This window comes from Zosterops lateralis (genome assembly GCF_965231275.1).
Source record: "Zosterops lateralis genome assembly, chromosome: 35".
Classification (NCBI taxonomy): Eukaryota; Metazoa; Chordata; class Aves; order Passeriformes; family Zosteropidae; genus Zosterops; species Zosterops lateralis.
Genome location: NC_139795.1, coordinates 779595 through 796725, shown reverse-complemented (window position 1 = coordinate 796725; position 17131 = coordinate 779595). Strand labels below are relative to the sequence as shown.

Below are 17131 nucleotides of genomic sequence, written 5' to 3'. Positions count from 1 at the left end.
GGGGCGGGACCAGGGAGGGAGGGAGTTCGCCCGCCAAGGGGTAACGGCTGCGGAGGGGCGGGGCCTGAGGAGACGGCAGGCCTTACGTGTGGGCGAGGGCGGGGATTGGCTGATCGGAAAGGGGGCGGAGTTTACGTTGGGGCGTGGCCATGAGGCACCGGCTTGTTTTGATTGTTGGGGCGGGGCCGTGGCCTGAGGTTAATCCCCGCCCACAGCGCCCGAACCGCCCCAAATCCATCCCAAACATCTTCAAATCCGCCCAAAACATCCTCAAACCCGCCCCAAACCTCCCCAAATCTGCCCCAAACATCTTCAAATCCGCCCCAAACATCCCCAAATGCACCCAATACATCCTCAAATCTGCCCAATACTTCCCCAAATCCTCCCAAAACATCCCCAAATCCGTCCAAAACTCCCCAAATCTTCCGAAAACATCCCTAAATCTGCCCTAAACCTCCCCAAATCTGCCCAAATTCCCCAAAACCTCTCCCAGGCGCCCCCCAACTTCCCAAATTCTCCCCAAATGCCCCCAAACCCCTCCTAAATCCCCCTGAGCCCCCAAGACTGCCCCAAGCCCCCCTCAAACCCCTTCAGACCCACCCTTGAGCCTCCCAAAACTTTCCTAAACCCCACCAAAACATCCAAATTCTTCTTCGGTCTCCCAAAATCGCCCTTAATGCATCCCCAAATCACCCAAAACCCCGAAAATTCCCCCAAATCCCCGAGGGGCGGGGCGGTGGGGGCGTGGCCTTATCGTGAGGGCGTGAGTAGAGTCCGTGGGCGTGGCCTCTGCGGCCGCGAGGACCCTGCGAGTTAACTTGGCGTGGCCACAGGCGTGGCCAATCAGCGCTGCCGTAGCGCTGTGGGCGTGGTCTCAACGCTGTGGGCGTGGCCCCACCCTCTGCAGCAGCGGCTGTGGGTGCGTTCAGGGGGCGTGTCTATGGGCGTGGCCTGTACCGCGGTGGGCGCGGCCTGGGGCCGGCGGGGCAGCCCCGGCCGCGGTGGGGGGGGGGGAGGGGGCAGAAGAGGGGGCGGATTTGAGGGCGTTTTTTGGTGGTCTCCGCGCCCGGCCCGCCCCCTCTCAACCCCCCTCGCCCCCGCGGGGGGGCCCGGGGGTGTCCCCGGGGGGGTCCTGGTGCCGCCGCCGTCCCTCAGCCGCCCCCCCCGGCCCCCCCCCGCGCCGCCGCTGCTGCGTCACGGCCCCGCCGCCGCCGCCCGCCCGCAGCGGCCGCTCGGGGTCGGGGCTGGGGGGGCCGCCACCCTCCCCGGGACGGGCAGGAGACCCTCGGGACCCCCCCGCTGCCGGCGTGAGACCCCCCCCCCCCGCGCGGGACCCCCCCCTCAAAAATAGGGACACCCCCCAAAAAAACAGGGAACTCCCCCCAAGGGAAAAGGGACACCCCTCAAAAATAGGGACACCCCCCACGGGATCCCCCCCAAAAAAGGGACACCCCCAAATGGGAACGCCCCCCCCACCCAAAAATGGGACCTTCCCTCACCCTCCCCGCGGGACACCCCGAAATGGGACCCCCCCCAAGATGGGAGAGCCCCCCCCAAAAAAGGGACAACCCCCCATGGGACAGCGCCCCCTAAACTTCATCCTGCCCCCTCAAAATGCCCCCCCCAAAGGCGGGCACACCCCCCCGAACAGGACACACCCCCCAAAGCTGGAGTCCCCCAAAAAGCGACATCCCAAAATAAGGATGCTCCCTAAAGGGACCCCCTCCTAAATAGGGAACCCCTATAAAAAGACCCCCCTCAAAAAATGGACCCCCCCAAAAAAGAGATGGGACTCCCATACAGGATCCCCCCAAAATGGGACACCCCAAAACGGGGACAGTCCCCCTAAGAAAGAGACAGCCCCTAAAACGGGACCTCCTCCCCAAATGGGACTCTCCCTAACTGGACACCGGCAAAAACGGAGGACCCCCCCCCCAAATGGACCCTCCCATAAAGGGACATCCCGAGAGATAGGAACCCCCAAAATGGGACCCTCCAAACTTGGACCCCTTAAACCGACATCCCCAAACCCCTCCAAACTGGGACCTCCCAAACTAGGGTTCCCCAAACCAGGACCTCCCAGCCTTCCCACAAACTGGGACTTCCAAATTGGGACCTTTTGCCAAACTGGACCCCCTAGACTTCCTCCAAACTGGGAACCTCCTCACAAACTGGCATCCCCAAACCAGGGCCCCTCAAACTGGCTCCTCTCCCCCCCAAACTGGGACCTGCCCCAAACTGGCCCTTCCCCCCACCCAAACTGGGACACCCCCCTCCCCCGCAAACTGGGCTCCCTTCCAAAATTGGGATTCCCCAAACTGGGACCCTTCCCCAGACTGGGACCCCAAATGAGACCTCCCCAAACTGGAACCCCCTTAAAATGGGATCCCCCAAAATGGGACCCCCTAAACTGGCCCCTCCCCCCACCCAAGCTGGGACCTTGCCCCAGCTGGGCTCCCCTCCAAAACTGAGACCCCCCCAAAATGGGATTCCCCAAACTGGGACCTTTCCCCAAACTGGGAACCCCCCAGACTCCCCTCAAACTGGGAACCATAAACCCCCCATAAACTTGGACCCCCAAACTGGGACCCTCTCTCAAATGAGACCTCCCCAAACTGGGACCCCTCCCCAAACTGGGATTCCCTGAACTGGACCCCACAGACTCCCCCCCAGCTGGGACCCCCCTCCAACTGGGACCCTCCCAAACTGGGACCCCTCCCCATACTGGGATCCCCAACTGTGACTCCCCCCACACTGGGATTCCCCAAACTGGGACCCCCCCAGACTGGGACCCCCAAACTGGAACCCCCAACCCCGCCAGTGCCCCCATTGTTGGGTTAAACTGAGCCTTGGCCCCGCAGCCCCCCAGGGATGTGATGGCGGCCGCCGGGGTGGGGTCGCCCCCTCAGAGCCCCCTGAAGCCCCCCCAGATCGGGGAGGGGCAGGATGTGCTGGCGCGTTGGACCGACGGGCTGCTCTATCTGGGCGTCGTCAAGAAGGTGGGACCCCAAAACACCCCGAAATGGCCCTGAAACAACCCCAAAACAGCACCAAAAATGGCCCCAAAACAGCCCAAACCTGCCCCAAACCTACTCCAGAACAGCCCAAATGAGCCCAAAACGCCCCAAACCTACCCTAAACCAGCCCAAACCCCACCCCTAAAACAGAAAGAAAACCACTGCAAACACACCCCAAAACAGGCCAAAATCACCCCCAAACCACCCTAAACCGGCCCAAACTGGCCTAAAACACCCCAAACCCACCCTTAAAACACCCCCAAACCACCCCAGACCAGCCCAAAGCAGCCAAGTCCAGCCCCTAAAACCAGCCCCAAATCGCCCCAAACCTCCCTAAATCCTCCAAAATCCCCCCCAAAGTTCCCCAGAATCTCCCCAACTTGCCCAAGAATCTCCCCAAGTCCCTCCAAACTCCCTCCAAAAACCCCCAAAATCCCCTCAAAATCCCCCTAAATCCCCCCAAAATCACCCCAGATTCGCCCCTGAATCCCCCCAACCCCTCCAAACCCCTCCCACCCCCCCTGGAATACCCAAAATTCCTTCACATCCCCCTAAAATCCCCCCACATTCCCCCATAATTTCCCCAAATGCCCCAATTCTCCCCAAAATCCCCTGCAGGTGGACGCCCCTCGCCGGGGCTGCCTGATCCAGTTCGAGGACAATTCCCAGTTCTTCGTTCTCTGGAAGGACATCAGCCCCGGTGAGCCCCCTAATTAGCGATTAATTAGTGATAAATTAGTGATTAATTAATCATTAATTAATAATTTGTCAAATATTTATTAATGATTAATTAACGGCTGATGGGTTCCTGGCGCCCCCCAGCGGCCGTGCCCGGGGACGAGCCCTCGTGCTGTGTCTGCGCCGGGAATTCCCGAAATCCCGAAAACTCCCTTGTGCGATGTGGGAAGTGCGGCCACGGTCAGGGAACAAAACGGGGAGAAGAATGGGAAAAACGGGGGGAAAATGGGAAAATTCCCTCATTCCATATGGGAAGTGCAGCCACAGTCTGGGATAAAACGGGGAAGGAAAATGGAAAAAATGGGAGGGAAAATGGAAAAAAAACCAGGGAAAATGGGGGGACATGGGACGAAATGGGGAGAAGTGGGAAGAGATGGGGAAAAAAACCCAGGAAAAACGGGAAACGGGGAAAACCGGGAGCAAATGGGGAATGAGGGAAAAATGGGAAAAAAACAGTGGTGAAATGGGAAAAATTGAAAAAGACAAAGAAATGGGGAAAAAATGGGGAACACTGGGAAAAAAACTAGAACAAATGGGAAAAAATGGAGAAAATGAGGGAAACGGGGGGAAAATGGGAGAAATGTGGAAAAACGGGGTGAATGGGGGAAAAGGGGAAAAATGGGGGAAAAAACAGGGAGAAAACAAGCAAAAAATGGGAAAAATGGAGGGAAATGAGGGCAAATGGGGAAAAATGAGAAAAAATGGGGAAAATGGGGAGAAATGGTAAAAACAATGGGAAAAATGGGGGAAAAACGGGAAAAGCAGTAACAAATGGAGGGAAATGGGGGGAATGGGGAAAACGAGGAAAAAAACAGAGAAAAACGGATAAAAATGGGGGGAAATGGTAAAAAACAGGGGAAATGGGGGGAAATGAAAGAAAATGGGGCAAAACAGGAAAAAATGGGAACAAATGGGGGAAGATGGGGGAAAATGAGAAGAACTGGGAACATACAGGAAAAACTGGGAACATCCATGGAAATGGGGAAAAATGGGAGAAAATGGGAGAAAATGAGGGGAAAATGGGGGGAAATGAGGGGAAAATAGGAACAAATGGGGGAAATTGGGGAAAATGGGGAAAACGGGAACAAGTGGGAAAAAATGGGGGAAATGGGGGGAAAATGCGAAAAGTGGGATTTGGATGGGAAAATGGGGGATGGGAGTGTGAAAAGTGGGAGCGGGGTGGAAAATGAGGGGGAAAAGGGAGGAACAGGAAAAATACGGGAAAAAGTTGGGGGAAATAGAGGGAAAAGTGGATTTGGGTTTTAAAAAAGTCAAAAAAAAAAAAAAAAAAAGGGAATAACAGCAGGAAAAGAGTGGGAAGGGTTGGGGGGGTTCCGAGTTCCTGAAGAATTCTCAGAAATTCCCAGAATTCCTGAAATTCCAGCGTACCACCAGCGCTGCCATGTGCCCCCTCCCCCGGGCAGAGCTGGGCCCTGGAGCTGCCGCCGCTGCGTCTTCGCCGTGGCCACCAAGGTGAGCCCAGAGCAGCCCCAAATTCCTCAAAATTCCCAGAATTCTGGCCGAGATTTCCCAAGTCTCACCCCAGAGAGGCCCTGGATCCCAGGATTCAGCCCCAAATCCCAGGGTTAGGACCTAAAGTCCCTTCTGTTTGGCCCAAAATTCCCATTTTTTGGCTCGAGTTTCCCAATTTTTGGCTCAAAATTCCCAACTTTTGGGGTCTAAACTCCAATTTTTAGGGTCAAAACTCTATCTTTTTGGGATGGAAATCCCATTTGTTTTGGAGCCAATCCCATTTTTGGGGGGGGGTTCCAACTCCAAATTTTGGGGATCCAAACTCCAAATTTGGGGTGGAAATCCCAGTTTTTGGGATCCTGATCCCATTTTAGGGTCCAAACTCCCAGGTTTGGGGGTCAAAATTCCATTTTTTTGTAGTCCCAATCGAGATTTGTTAATTCCCAGTGTCATTGCTATTAATTCCTGCTAGAATTCCCATTAATTCCTGCTGGAATTCCCATTTTTTTCCTGTTAATTCCTGGTGTCTTTCCCAGTGTTTTCCCTGTTGATTCCCACTAGAATCCCCGGTGTCATTCCTGGTGTTTTCCTGCTGTAAATCCTGGTGGAAATTCCTGTGAATTCCCGCTGGAATTCCCAGTGTTTTCCCGTTAATTCCTGGTGTAACTCCCAGTGTTTTCCCATTGTTTCCAAGTGTTTTCCCAATAATTCCCAGTGTGAATTCCCACTGTTGATTCCCACTGTAATTCCTGGTGTTTTCCCGGTGTTTTCCCAGTGTTTCCTGGGGTTTTCCACTTAATCCACGGTGTGAATTCCTGCTGGAATTCCCAGTGTTTCCCTGGTGTTTTTCCCGGTGTTGTCCCCATAAATTCCCGGTGTTTTCCCGATGTTCTTCCCAGTTCTCCAGCGGGGCAGGGCCCAGTGTGAATTCCCGATATGAATTCCCGGTGTAATCCAGCACAGGGCACTCTCTGGTGGGGCTCGCTGTAATTCCCGGTTTTTTTCCCGGTGTTTTTCCCGGTGTTTCCCAGTGGGGTGGAGCTCTCTGGCAGGGCCTGGTGTAATTCGCGGTTTTCCCCGGTTAGTTCCCATGTAATTCCGTGTTCGGCGGCGCGGGGGCGCTCTCGGGGGAGGGGGCCGGTTTATTCCCGGTGTAATTCCTCGTTCCCCAGCGCGGGGGCGCTCTCCGGCGCGGCCCGCAGGCGCGGGCGATGCTGCGGATGAAGTCGGTGCTGCCGTACGCGCTGGGGGCGCTGGACTGGGACCCGCCGCACCTGCACAACCTGCAGCACTGCTACTGCTACTGCGGGGGGCCCGGGCAGTAAGTGAATTCCCAAAATTCCTGAAAAATCCCCCCAAAAAATCCCGGATTTCCCAAAAAAATCCCAGCCAAAATAACCTAAAAATGGCCCCCAAAACTACCCGAAATGCTCACCGGCACAACCTCCGGCACTGCCACTGCTACAGCAGAGAGTCCAGTCCTCGAAATTCCTGAAATTCCCCACAAAAATCCAGGAATTCCTCAAAATAACCCAAAACCGGCCCCCAAACCCCAAAATCTGCCCCAAAACTGGGACCCCCTGCACCTGCACAACCTCCAGCACTGCTACAGTAGAGAGCCTGAGCAGTGAGGATCACAAAAATCCTGAAATTCAAAAAAATCTCCTGAAATAATAATAAAAAAAAGCGCCAAGATAACACAACAATGGCCCTGAAATCCAAAAATCTGCCCCCAAAATTGCCCCAAATTCCCAGCTGCACAACCTCCAGCACTGCCCATGCTACTGCAGTGAGGATCCCAAAATATTCCTGAAATTCCGCAAATAATCCTGAAATTCCCCAAAAGGTCCTGGAATTCCCCAAAAAAATCCTCATCAAAATAACCCAAAAATGGCTTTGAAACCCCAAAACTGCCCTAAAACTGTGACCTGCTGCCCTTGCACAACCTCCGGCACTGCAACTGCTACTGAAGATCCCAAAATATTCCTGAAATTCTCAAAATTCCCCCCCACCCAAAAACCGAAATTTAAAAAAAAAAAAAATCCCTGAAATTCCCCCCCAAAATCCTGAAATTCAAAAGAATAATCCCACGCAAAATGGCCCAAAAATGGCCCTGAAAACCCCAAAATCTGCCCCAAATCCTCACCTGCACAACCTCCAGCACTGCCACTGCTGCAGCTGAGTCCAATCCCCAAAATTCCTGAGATTCCCAAAAACATCCCAGCCAAAATAACCCCAAACCAGCCTTGAAATGGCCCTGAAACCCCAAAATCTGCCCCAAAACTGCCCCAAATTTGCACCTGCAGGACCTCCAGCACTGCTACTGAGGGTCCCAAAATATTCCTGAATTTCTCAAAATTCCCCCCAAAAATGCTGAAATTCCAAAAAACAATCCCTGAAATTCCCCCCCAAAAGTCCTGAAATTCTGAAAAGGTCCCACTCAAAATAGCCCAAAATGGCTCCCAAAAGCCTGAAAACCCCAAATCCTCCTGAAATTCCCATTTTTCCTGAAATTCCTGTTTTCCATCCCTAGCTGGAACCTGAAGATGCCACAGTGCTGGCAGTGCAACCCTTCAACCCCCCCCCAAATCCCTCTAAAACCCCCCCTAAAACTCCTCCAAATCCCTTTAGAACTCCCCAAAATCCCCCAGAATTTTCCCAATTTTCCCATTTTTCCCAATTTTTCCATTTTTCCCCATGTTCCTGTAGCTGGAACCTGAAGATGCTGCAGTGCTGGCAGTGCAGGCAGTGGTTCCACGAGGCCTGTACCCAGTGCCTGTCCAAGCCTCTGCTCTACGGGGACAGGTCACACCAGGGGGACACTGGGATTTGGGGTTTTCTGGAGATTTGGGGGTTCGTTGGGATTTTTTCCATTATTTTTGGATTTTGTGGATTTTTCCTGTTTTTTTTTTTTTTTGGGGGGGGGGGGGTTGGGGGGATTTTTCTCATTGTTTGGGGGTTTTCCCCCTGATTTTGTGGGGTTTGGGGATTTTTCCCACTGTTTTGGGGTTTTGGGGATTTTTCCCGGTTTTTGGGGGGCTTTTGGGGGATTTCACCCATTGTTTTAGGTTTTTTTCCTGTTATTTTGGGGGTTTTCAGGGGGATTTTCCCCATGATTTTGGGGGGTTTGGGGGGATTTTTCCCATTTTTTGGGGGGGATGTTGGGTTGGGGGATTGTCCCCATTGTTTTGAGGTTGTTTTTCCCCAGTGATTTTGGGACTTTTCCCTAATTTTGGAGTTTTTTTGGATTTTTTTCCATATTTGGGTTTTTTTGGAGGGTGGGGTTGGGGGAATTTCCCTGATATTTTGGGGTTTTGGGGGGATTTTTCCATTGTTTGCGGGGGGGGGGGTTGGAGATTTCAGTGTGGAATTTGGGGTGATTGGGGAGTGATTTGGGGATAGATTTGGGGGTGATTTGGGGGTGTTTTTTTGGATGAATTCAGGCTGATTTGGGGTTTCCTTTGCAGGTTTTATGTCTTTGAGTGCAGTGTCTGCCGGGGTGGGGCCGAGAGCGTGCAGAGGCTGCCTCTGCGCTGGTGAGGGGACCCCAAAAACACCATAAACAGCCCAAAATACTCCTAAAACCACACCCAAAACGGCCAAAAACAACCCTAAAATACCCTAAAAAACACCCCAAAACCACCCCCCAAAACACCCAGAAATCACCCAAAAAATCCCAGAAAACATCCTAAAAATACCCCAGAAACACAAAAAACCCCCCAAAAACACCACAAAACCAGCCCAAAACCAGCCCTAAAATTCCCCCCAAACCCTCCAAAAACACCCCCAAAACACCCCAAATACCCCCCAAAAAAATCCCAGAAACATCCCAGAAATAGTTTCAAAACCAGCCCCAAAAACATCCCAGAAACACCCCAAACCCACCCCCAAAACAGCCCAAAACCACCAAAAACTGCTCCCAAACCAGCCCAAAACCAGTCTAAAAAAATCCCCCAAACCACCCCCAAAACCATCCAGAAACCCCCAAAGCAGCCCTAAAATCTCCCCCAAAACCCTCCACAACCACCCCACAAAAACAGTCCCAAACCACCCAGATCTACCCTAAAACAGCCCCAAAACCATCCCATAAATACCCCAAAAACAGGCCCAAAAAAATCCCATTTTTCTCAATTTTTAATTTTCCCCCTTTTTTTTCACTGATTTTCCCAATTTCCTGGGAATTTCACTCAGATTTCTCTGCAATTCCAGGCTGGACCTGCCTCACCCTGAACTCTCAATTCCCTCCTTTTTATTTTAATTTCCCCCCCCGCTTTTTTCCCCTGTAATTTCCCCATTTTTCACCGTTTTACCCATTAAAAAAAAAAAAAAATTTGCTGATTTCTGCAATTTCCCAGGAATTTCACCCAAATTTCTCTGCAATTCCAGGCTGGATGTGCCTTGCCCCAAACCCTCAATTCCCCCTCTTTTATTTTAATTTTTTTCCTCTTTTTTCCTGTATTTTCCCCATTTTTCACCTTTTTTTTTTTTTTTTTTTTTTTTTTTTCCTTTTTTTTTTTTTTTTTTTTTTTTTTCTTTCCCGTTTTTGGGCAGATTTTCCTGATTTCCCTGGAATTCCATCCTGGATGTGGCTCACCCCAAACCCTCAATTTTGCCCCCTTTAAAAAAAAAAATCCCTTTTTAAATCTGTATTTTCCCCATTTTTTATCATTTCCCCCCTTTAAAAAAACTTCACCATTTTTTGTTGGATTTTCCCGATTTGTCAAGAATTTCCTCCAAATTTCTCTGACATTCCAGACTGTACCCCAAACCTTCAACTCCCCCACAACTTTTTCTGTATTTTCCCCCTTTTTAACCCTTTCTCCCCCCATTTTTTCCCCATTTTTTCCCCATTTTTAAAAACATTTGCCCATTTTTTTTCTGATTTTCCCGATTTCCCAGGAATTTCACCCAAATTTCCTCTGGATTTCCAGGCTGGACGTGCCTCATCCCAAATCCTCAATCCCTCCCTTTTTATTTTAATTTTCCCCCATTTTTCCCCTGTAATTTTCCCATCTTTTCACCATTTCCTTCCCCTTTTTTTAAAATTGTCCCATTTTTATTGGGTTTTCCCGATTTCCCGGGAATTTCCCCAAAACTTCCGTGTCGTTTCAGGGTGGACGTGGCTCACCTGCTCCTTTACCACCTCAGCGTTTGCTGCAAGAAGAAATATTTCGACCTGGAGCGGGAAATTCTCCCGTTCGCCAACTCCAACTGGGAGGCGCTGCTGCTCGGCCAGGTGGGAATGGGGAGAAAAACGGCGAGTTTGGAAAAATGGAGACTGGGGGGGGGGGGGGGGGAGGGTTTTGGGGGGGAAAAGTCCGATTTTTGGGGGTAAAGAATCCGGTTTTCTGGGGAAAAAGGACTCGATTTGGGGGGGGGAACCTCCTGATTTTTGGGAAAAAAACTTCGATTTTGGAGGGGGAACCACTGAATTTTTGGGGAAAAAAAAAAAAAAAAAAAGAGGGGGGAAAAAACGTCTCATTTCGGGGGGAGATAAACCCCCAGTTTTGAGCGAAACACGATTTTTTTTTTGTTTGTTTGTTTTTTTTTTGGGAAACCCCCCGATTTTTGGAGGGAAAAATCCTGATTTTTTGGGGAAAAAGCCATCAGATTTTGGTAGTGGAAAACTCCAATTTTTAGGGGGAAGGCCCTCTGATATTGGGGGGGAAAAAAAGGAAGAAGAACCAATTTCTGGGGGAAAACCCCTGATTTTGGGGGAGAAAAAAACCCCACAGAATTCTTGGGGAAAAACCCACGATTTTTGGGAAAAAAAAACGCCAAAATTTAGGCAAAACACTCCCAATTTTGGGGTCTCAATTCCATTTTTAGCACAAAAAAAGTCAATTTTGCGGTGTCCAAACTCCTGTTTTTTAGGATTCAAATCCTAAATTGGGTTTAAACTCCAATATTTGGGCTTTGAATCCTAAAATTTGGGGGTTGAGACCAAAAAATGGGCTTTGTGTCCTAAACTCGGGTTTGTCCCAAAATTTCAAAGATTTCTTCCCCAATTTCAGGGTTTGGTCCCTAAATTTGGGGTTTGGACCCAGAAAATGGGAATTTCTACTGCAAATATTTTTGGGCCTCAAAATTTGGCATTTGGACGTAAATCTTGGGTGTTTGAACCCCCCCAAAAATAGAAGTTTTGTCCCAAAATTTGGGATTTGGACCCAAAATTTCGAATTTGATTTCAAAATTCAGGTCCATAAATTTGGGGGCTTGTCCCTAAAATTGGGGTTTGGTCCCTAAATTTGGGGGCTTGTCCCTAATATTAGGGTTTGTTCCCTAAATTTGGGTGTTGGGCCTCCAAAAAGGAGATTTGGACACAAAAAAATGGAATTTGGACCCGCAAAAATGGGATTTGGACCCCAAAAATGGGGATTCCCGCTTGAAATATTTGGGTTTGGGCCGGAAAATTCGGTTTTGTTTGTCCCCAATTTCGGGGTTTTTTTCCCCTAAATCTGTTTTTTTTTTTTTCCCTAAATTTGTGGGTTTTCCCCTAAATTTGTGGGTTTTCCCCTAAATTTGTGGGTTTTTTTCCCCCTAAATCCGTGGTTTTCCCCCGCAGCTCTCGGCCACGCCCAAGGCGGAGCGCTACGGCCGCCTCCTGGGGGCGCTCAGCACCCACAAGGACAGGTCAGGGGGACCCCAAAAACTGTGGGCGGGGACCCCAAACACTTCCAAAACCAGCCCCAAAATCCAAAAAAAAAAACAGCCAAAAAAAAAAAAAAAAAAAACCACAAAAAAAAAAAAACCACCACCCCAGCCAATACCCCAAAAAACAGCCCGAAAACCCCCCAAATCAGCCAGAACACCCCAAAAACAGCTTCAACCCCCCCTAAAAAGCTCCAAACCCCAAAAAACCAGCTCCAACTTTAAAAAACACCCCCACAAAAACCCCAAATTCCTCCCAAGATCCACTCAGGACCCCCTAAAACTCCCAAATCCCCTCGAGACCCCCCAGCCCTGCCCCAAAATCCACCCAAATCCACCCCAAACCCTTGTAAACCCTCCCAAATCCCCCCAGATTCCCCCGAAATCTCTCCAATAATCCCAAAGCTCCCCCAAATCTCCTCAGGCCCCTACAAATGCCCCCAAAATTACCCCCCTAAACCCCTTGAAACCCCCCCAAATCCTCCCCAAACCTCCCCAAAAATCCCCTCAGGACCCCTCAAATCCTCCTGAAATCCCCCAAATGCACTGCAAACCCCTTAAGCCCCCCCAAATCCCCCCCAAAAATCCCAAAATGAACCCCAAGTCCCTCCAAATCCCACCCCCCCAACCACTTAACCCCCCCCCCAGAATCCTCTCCAAATCCTGCCAAAATCCCCCAAAATCCCAAAATCCTACCGGGACACCCCAAACTCACTCGGGACCCCCCAAAACCCCCAAATCCCCCCCCTAAAAAAGCCCAAATCCCCCCAGAACCTCCAAAATCCCTCCCAAAATCCCCCAATCCCCTCTAAAAGCCCCAAATCTCCCCATGTTGGGGTCGGGCCAGGAGATAAAGACGCACAAGGGGCTTCAAACACCCCAAAATTCCCCTAAAACCGCCCAAATTTCCCAAAATCCCCTCAAAAAACCCTAAAATCCCCCAAATCCTGCAAATCCTCCCCAAAACTCCCCAAATCCTCCCTAAAATCCCCTTCCAAACCCCTCCAAAACCCCTATCAATCCCCCCAAATCCCCCCAAATCTGCCTCAGGACCCCCAAACCCCCCCGGGACCCCCCAAAATCCCCTAAAACCTCCAAAAATCCCCCCCAAATCCTCCCAGCCATCCCAGGTTTGTATCGGGCCGGGAGATGAAGAAGCGCAAAGGGCTTCAAACCCCCCTAAAATCCCCCAAAATCCCCTTAAATTCCTTCCCACCCCCATCGAGATCCCACCCAAAAAAACCCAAAATTCACATAAAAATCCCTAAAACACTCTAAAAGCTCCCAAATTCCCCCCCGAATCCCCCCAGGTTTGTCTCTGGCCGGGAGATGAAGAAGCGCAAGGGGCTGTTCGGGCTGCACACCCGCGCCCCTCCCCCACTGCCCCCCCACCTCCTGCGGGCCCCCCCCGGCACCGGCACTGGCACCGGGACCAGAACCGGCACCGCCGGCCCCGAGCCCGGACACGGGTGAGCGCAGGGCGGGGTGGGGGGTGCGAGGGATTCTGGGGGGATTTGGGGCTTTTAAAAGGGGTTTGGGCAGGATTTTGGGGGATTTAAAGGGTTTTGGGGGGATTTGGGGGGATTTTGGGGGGGATTTGCGGCTTTTGAAGTTGGCTGGGAGGATTTGGAGGAGGATTCTGGGGGTTTTAAAGGGATTTTGAGGGAATTTTGGGGATTTTTGGGGTTTTAAAGGGGATTTGGAGGGATTTTGGGGAGATTTTTGGGGAGGAATTGGGGGGATTTTTGGGGGGTTTGAGGGAGATTTAAAGGGGTTTGGGGTGATTTTTGGGGGGATTTTTTTTGGGGGATTTGGGGCTTTTGAAGGGAGTTGGGGGGATTTGGGGGAGGATTCTGGGGGGATTTGGGGGTTTTAAGGGGATTTGGGGGATTTTTGGGGTTACAAAGGAGATTGTGGGGTATTTTGGGGGGGACTTTTGGGGGGAATTTGTGAGGATTTAAGGGGGTTTGGGGGAGGTTTAAATGGGGTTGGGGGGATTTTGTGGGGGGAAATTTTGGCAGATTTGGGGCTATTGAAGGGGGTTTGGGGGAGGATTCTGAGGGGGATTTGGGGGATTTTAGGGGTTTTAAAGGGGTTTGGGGGATATTTTGGGGGGACTTTTGGGGGGATTTTGGGGGATTTAAGGAGGTTTGGGGGAGGTTTAAAGGGGTTTGGTGGGATTTTGGGGGAGATTTTGGGGGATTTGAGGGGGATTTAGGGGTATTTTTTGGAGGTATTTTAAGGGAATTCGGGGGGGATTAAGAACAAATTTTGGGACGATTTTGGTCGGCTTGGGGGCTTTTCTCTCCATTCCCAATGGGGGGGCTCCCCAAAATGTTTGTGGGGTCCCCCCCGCCCCCCTCGGGTGTCGCAGCCTCTCCCCAGGGCGGGGGAAGGGCGGGGGCCGCCGGCGCCCCCCCCGGAGCTCCCAGGTGAGACCCCAAAAAAACCCCCAAACCCCCAAAAAATCGAAACCCCCCAAAATTCGGGGGGAAAAGCCTCAAATCCGCCCTCAATTTTGGGGTTCTCCCCTCAGGGCCCCCCCGGCAGCTCCTACAACTTCCGGAGAACCGAGGCCCGGGGACCCCCCAGGTGCGGATTTTGGGGGTTTGGGGGGATTTGGGAGGGATTTTGGGGGGATTTTGGGTGGTATTTGGGTGGATTTAGGGTGGATTTGGAGAGATTTTGGGGTGGTTTGGGGGAATTTTGGGGGGATTTTGGTTATTTTGGGTGGAATTTGGGTTTTTATGGCTGGATTTTGGGGGGTGTTGGGTGGATTTTGGGGTTTTTTTGCGTGAATTTTGAGATTTTGTGTGGATTTGGGGAGGTTTTATGGTTTTTTGGTCTCTCCCCCCACGTGTCCCTCCCCAGCCCCCCCATCCGGATGTTCGCCTCCTTCCACCCCTCGGCCAACACCAGCCCCAGGTGATGGACTGGGACGGACTGGGGGGGACTGGGGGGGACTGGGATGGACTGGGACAGATTGGGACGGACCGGGGGGGAGTGGGAGGGACTGGGGCAGACTGGGAGGGGTCCATACTGGTTCATACTGGTCTGTACTGGTTTATACCTGTCAATACTGGCCCATAGTGGTCCAGAATGGTCCATACTGGTTCTAACCAGTTTATACTGGTCCTTACTGGTTTGTACTGGTTTATACTGGTCCATACTGGTTTATACCAGTCTATATTGGTTTATACCGGTCCATACCGGTCCATACTGGTTCTAACTGGTTTTCTCTCCCCCCCAGCTCGCCCACGCCAGACCCGGAGCCCCCCCCTCCCCCCGCGCGCCGCCGGCCCCTCCCCCCCGCCGCCGAGGCCACGCCCTATTCGACCACGCCCTCTCCAGCCACGCCCCCCTCGGCCCCGCCCCCCTCGGCCCCGCCCCCCCGTGTCCTGGCCCGCCGGGTGACCCTGGACGGGACCGTCCAGTACCTGCTGGAGTGGGGGGGAGGGGCCATGCTCTGACCACGCCCCCACACCAAAATTTGGGGACCCCCCAAAAAAATCTGGGGGTTCCAGTCCCAAAAAATCCCGAAAATTTGGGTGAAAAAGTATTATTTTTGGCACTTTCGAAGAGATGTAATGGAGGAAAGGGGAGGGGCATGGCCTGGAGGGGGTGTGGTCAGTTCTGACCATGCCTCCAAGTTTTGGGGACCTCCACCCAAAAGTTTTGGGGTCCCAGCCCCTAAAAACCCTGAAATTTTGGGTGAAAAATGTTTATTTTTATCATTCAAAAGAACATTTTAAAGGGGGAGGGGCCACATCTGACCTCGCCCCCAAATCTTGGGGTTGCAGCCCCAAAAAAACCCCAAAATTTTTGGATAAAATTCTTTATTTTTGGCACTTTCGAGATGCAATGGAGGAAAGCGAAGGGGCGTGGCCTGGAGGGGACGTGGTCACATCTGACACGCCCCCCCAGTTTGGGGAACTTCCTTCCTAAAATTTTGGGATTCCAGGGCCAAAACCCTCAAAATTTTGGCGTGAAATAAGTTTATTTTTATCGTTTAAAAGAGTAGAAGGGGAGGAGGGGCCGCAGGTGGGGGAGGGGCCATGCTCAAACCCCTCCCCCAAATTTTGGGGACACCCCCAAAAATTTGGGGTTCCAGCCCCAAAAAACTCCAGAATGTTGGGTGAAAAATCTTTATTTTTGGCACTTCAGGGAAGAGTTAAGAGGGGGAGGGGCTGCAGAGTGAGGGAGGGGCCACACCTGGCCCCACCCCAAAAATTTTGAGACCTTCCCCCCCAAATTTTGGAGTCCCAGCCCCACAAACCCCAAAATTTTGGTATGAAAATTTTTATTTTTGGCACTTTAGAGGAGCTGCAATCATGAGGGGCGTGGCCTGGATGGGGCATGGTCAGCTCTAACCACAGCCCCAAATTTTGGGGACACTCCCCCCGCCAAAAAAAATCTTGTGGTTCCAACCCTAAAACTCCTGAATTTTGGGAGCAAAATGTTTCTCATTTAAATAAAGATTTTAAGGGGGGAGGGGCCACCTCCGACCCCGTGCCCAGATTTTGGGGTCCTAGCCCCAAAAACCCCAAAATTTTAGGATAAAAATTTTTATTTTTGGCACTTTCAAGGAGTTGCAATGAAGAGGGGCGTGGCAACATCTCACCACGCCCCAAAATTTAAGTACCTTCCCCCAAAATATTTTGGGGCCTCAGTCCCAAAACGCTCCCAGAATTTTGGGATAAAAATGTTTATTTTTATCACTTCAGAGCAGATTTAAGAGAAGGAGGGGACCAGGTGGGGGCGTGGCCACCTCAGGCCCCACCCCCCAAATTTGAGAACCCCTCCCCCAACTCCCAAAATCCCCCCCCGACCCCAAACCCCCCAAATTTTGGGTGGAAATTCTTTATTTTTATCGTTTCCCAGCAGATTCGGGGGTAGGCGTGGCTGGGGTGGGCGTGGTGCCAAAGGGGGGTGGCCCAGAAAGGGGCATAGTCTCCCTAATAAACGGCTCCAGGGCAGCGGCTCTGGGTGGTTTTTGGGGCCCCTCTCCCTTATTTTGGTGTCTCTCCCTCCCAGTGTTTGGGGTTCCTGCCCTTTTTTCTCTCCAATTTGGGGGTTTCTCCTCCAAATTTTGGGGTATCTTCCCTTGCCTCCCCAAAATTTTGGGGTCACCTCCTAAATTTTGGGGTTCCCGTCCATTTTTCTCTCCCAATTTTTTCGTTTTCCCCCCAAACTTTTGGGGGTTTTCCCCAAATTCAGGAGCTTCTCCTCTCCCCACCCCTATTTCGGGGCCC

The 17131-nt window shown here is 51.7% G+C and overlaps 1 protein-coding gene across 2 annotated transcripts; it reads left to right on the top strand.

Moving 5' to 3' along the window:
- The first annotated feature begins 1036 nt into the window (after nt 1-1036).
- PHF1 (PHD finger protein 1) lies at nt 1037-16877 on the top strand. Of its 2 annotated transcripts, XM_083881781.1 has the most exons (15): nt 1037-1307; nt 2862-2999; nt 3636-3717; nt 3840-3935; nt 5140-5228; nt 6401-6549; nt 7938-8033; nt 8696-8764; nt 10341-10464; nt 11794-11861; nt 13190-13348; nt 14254-14311; nt 14416-14471; nt 14751-14804; nt 15130-16877. In XM_083881781.1, the coding sequence occupies exons 2-15, from the start codon at nt 2877-2879 to the stop codon at nt 15347-15349; spliced, it is 1443 nt and encodes a 480-aa protein (XP_083737907.1). In that variant the 5' UTR covers nt 1037-1307; nt 2862-2876; the 3' UTR covers nt 15350-16877. The 2 variants fall into 2 exon arrangements, with proteins under 2 accessions (XP_083737907.1, XP_083737908.1); XM_083881782.1 differs by lacking the exon at nt 3840-3935.
- The last annotated feature ends 254 nt before the right edge of the window (nt 16878-17131 follow it).

Excerpts from the sequence above, each read along its gene's own strand:
- PHF1 (XM_083881781.1), top strand. The coding sequence starts at position 2,877 with ATGGCGGCCGCCGGGGTGGGGTCGCCCCCTCAGAGCCCCCTGAAGCCC. Across the intron at positions 3,000-3,635 it reads ATCTGGGCGTCGTCAAGAAG|GTGGACGCCCCTCGCCGGGG; the intron begins GTGGGACCCCAA and ends AATCCCCTGCAG. Across the intron at positions 14,805-15,129 it reads TCGGCCAACACCAGCCCCAG|CTCGCCCACGCCAGACCCGG; the intron begins GTGATGGACTGG and ends TCTCCCCCCCAG.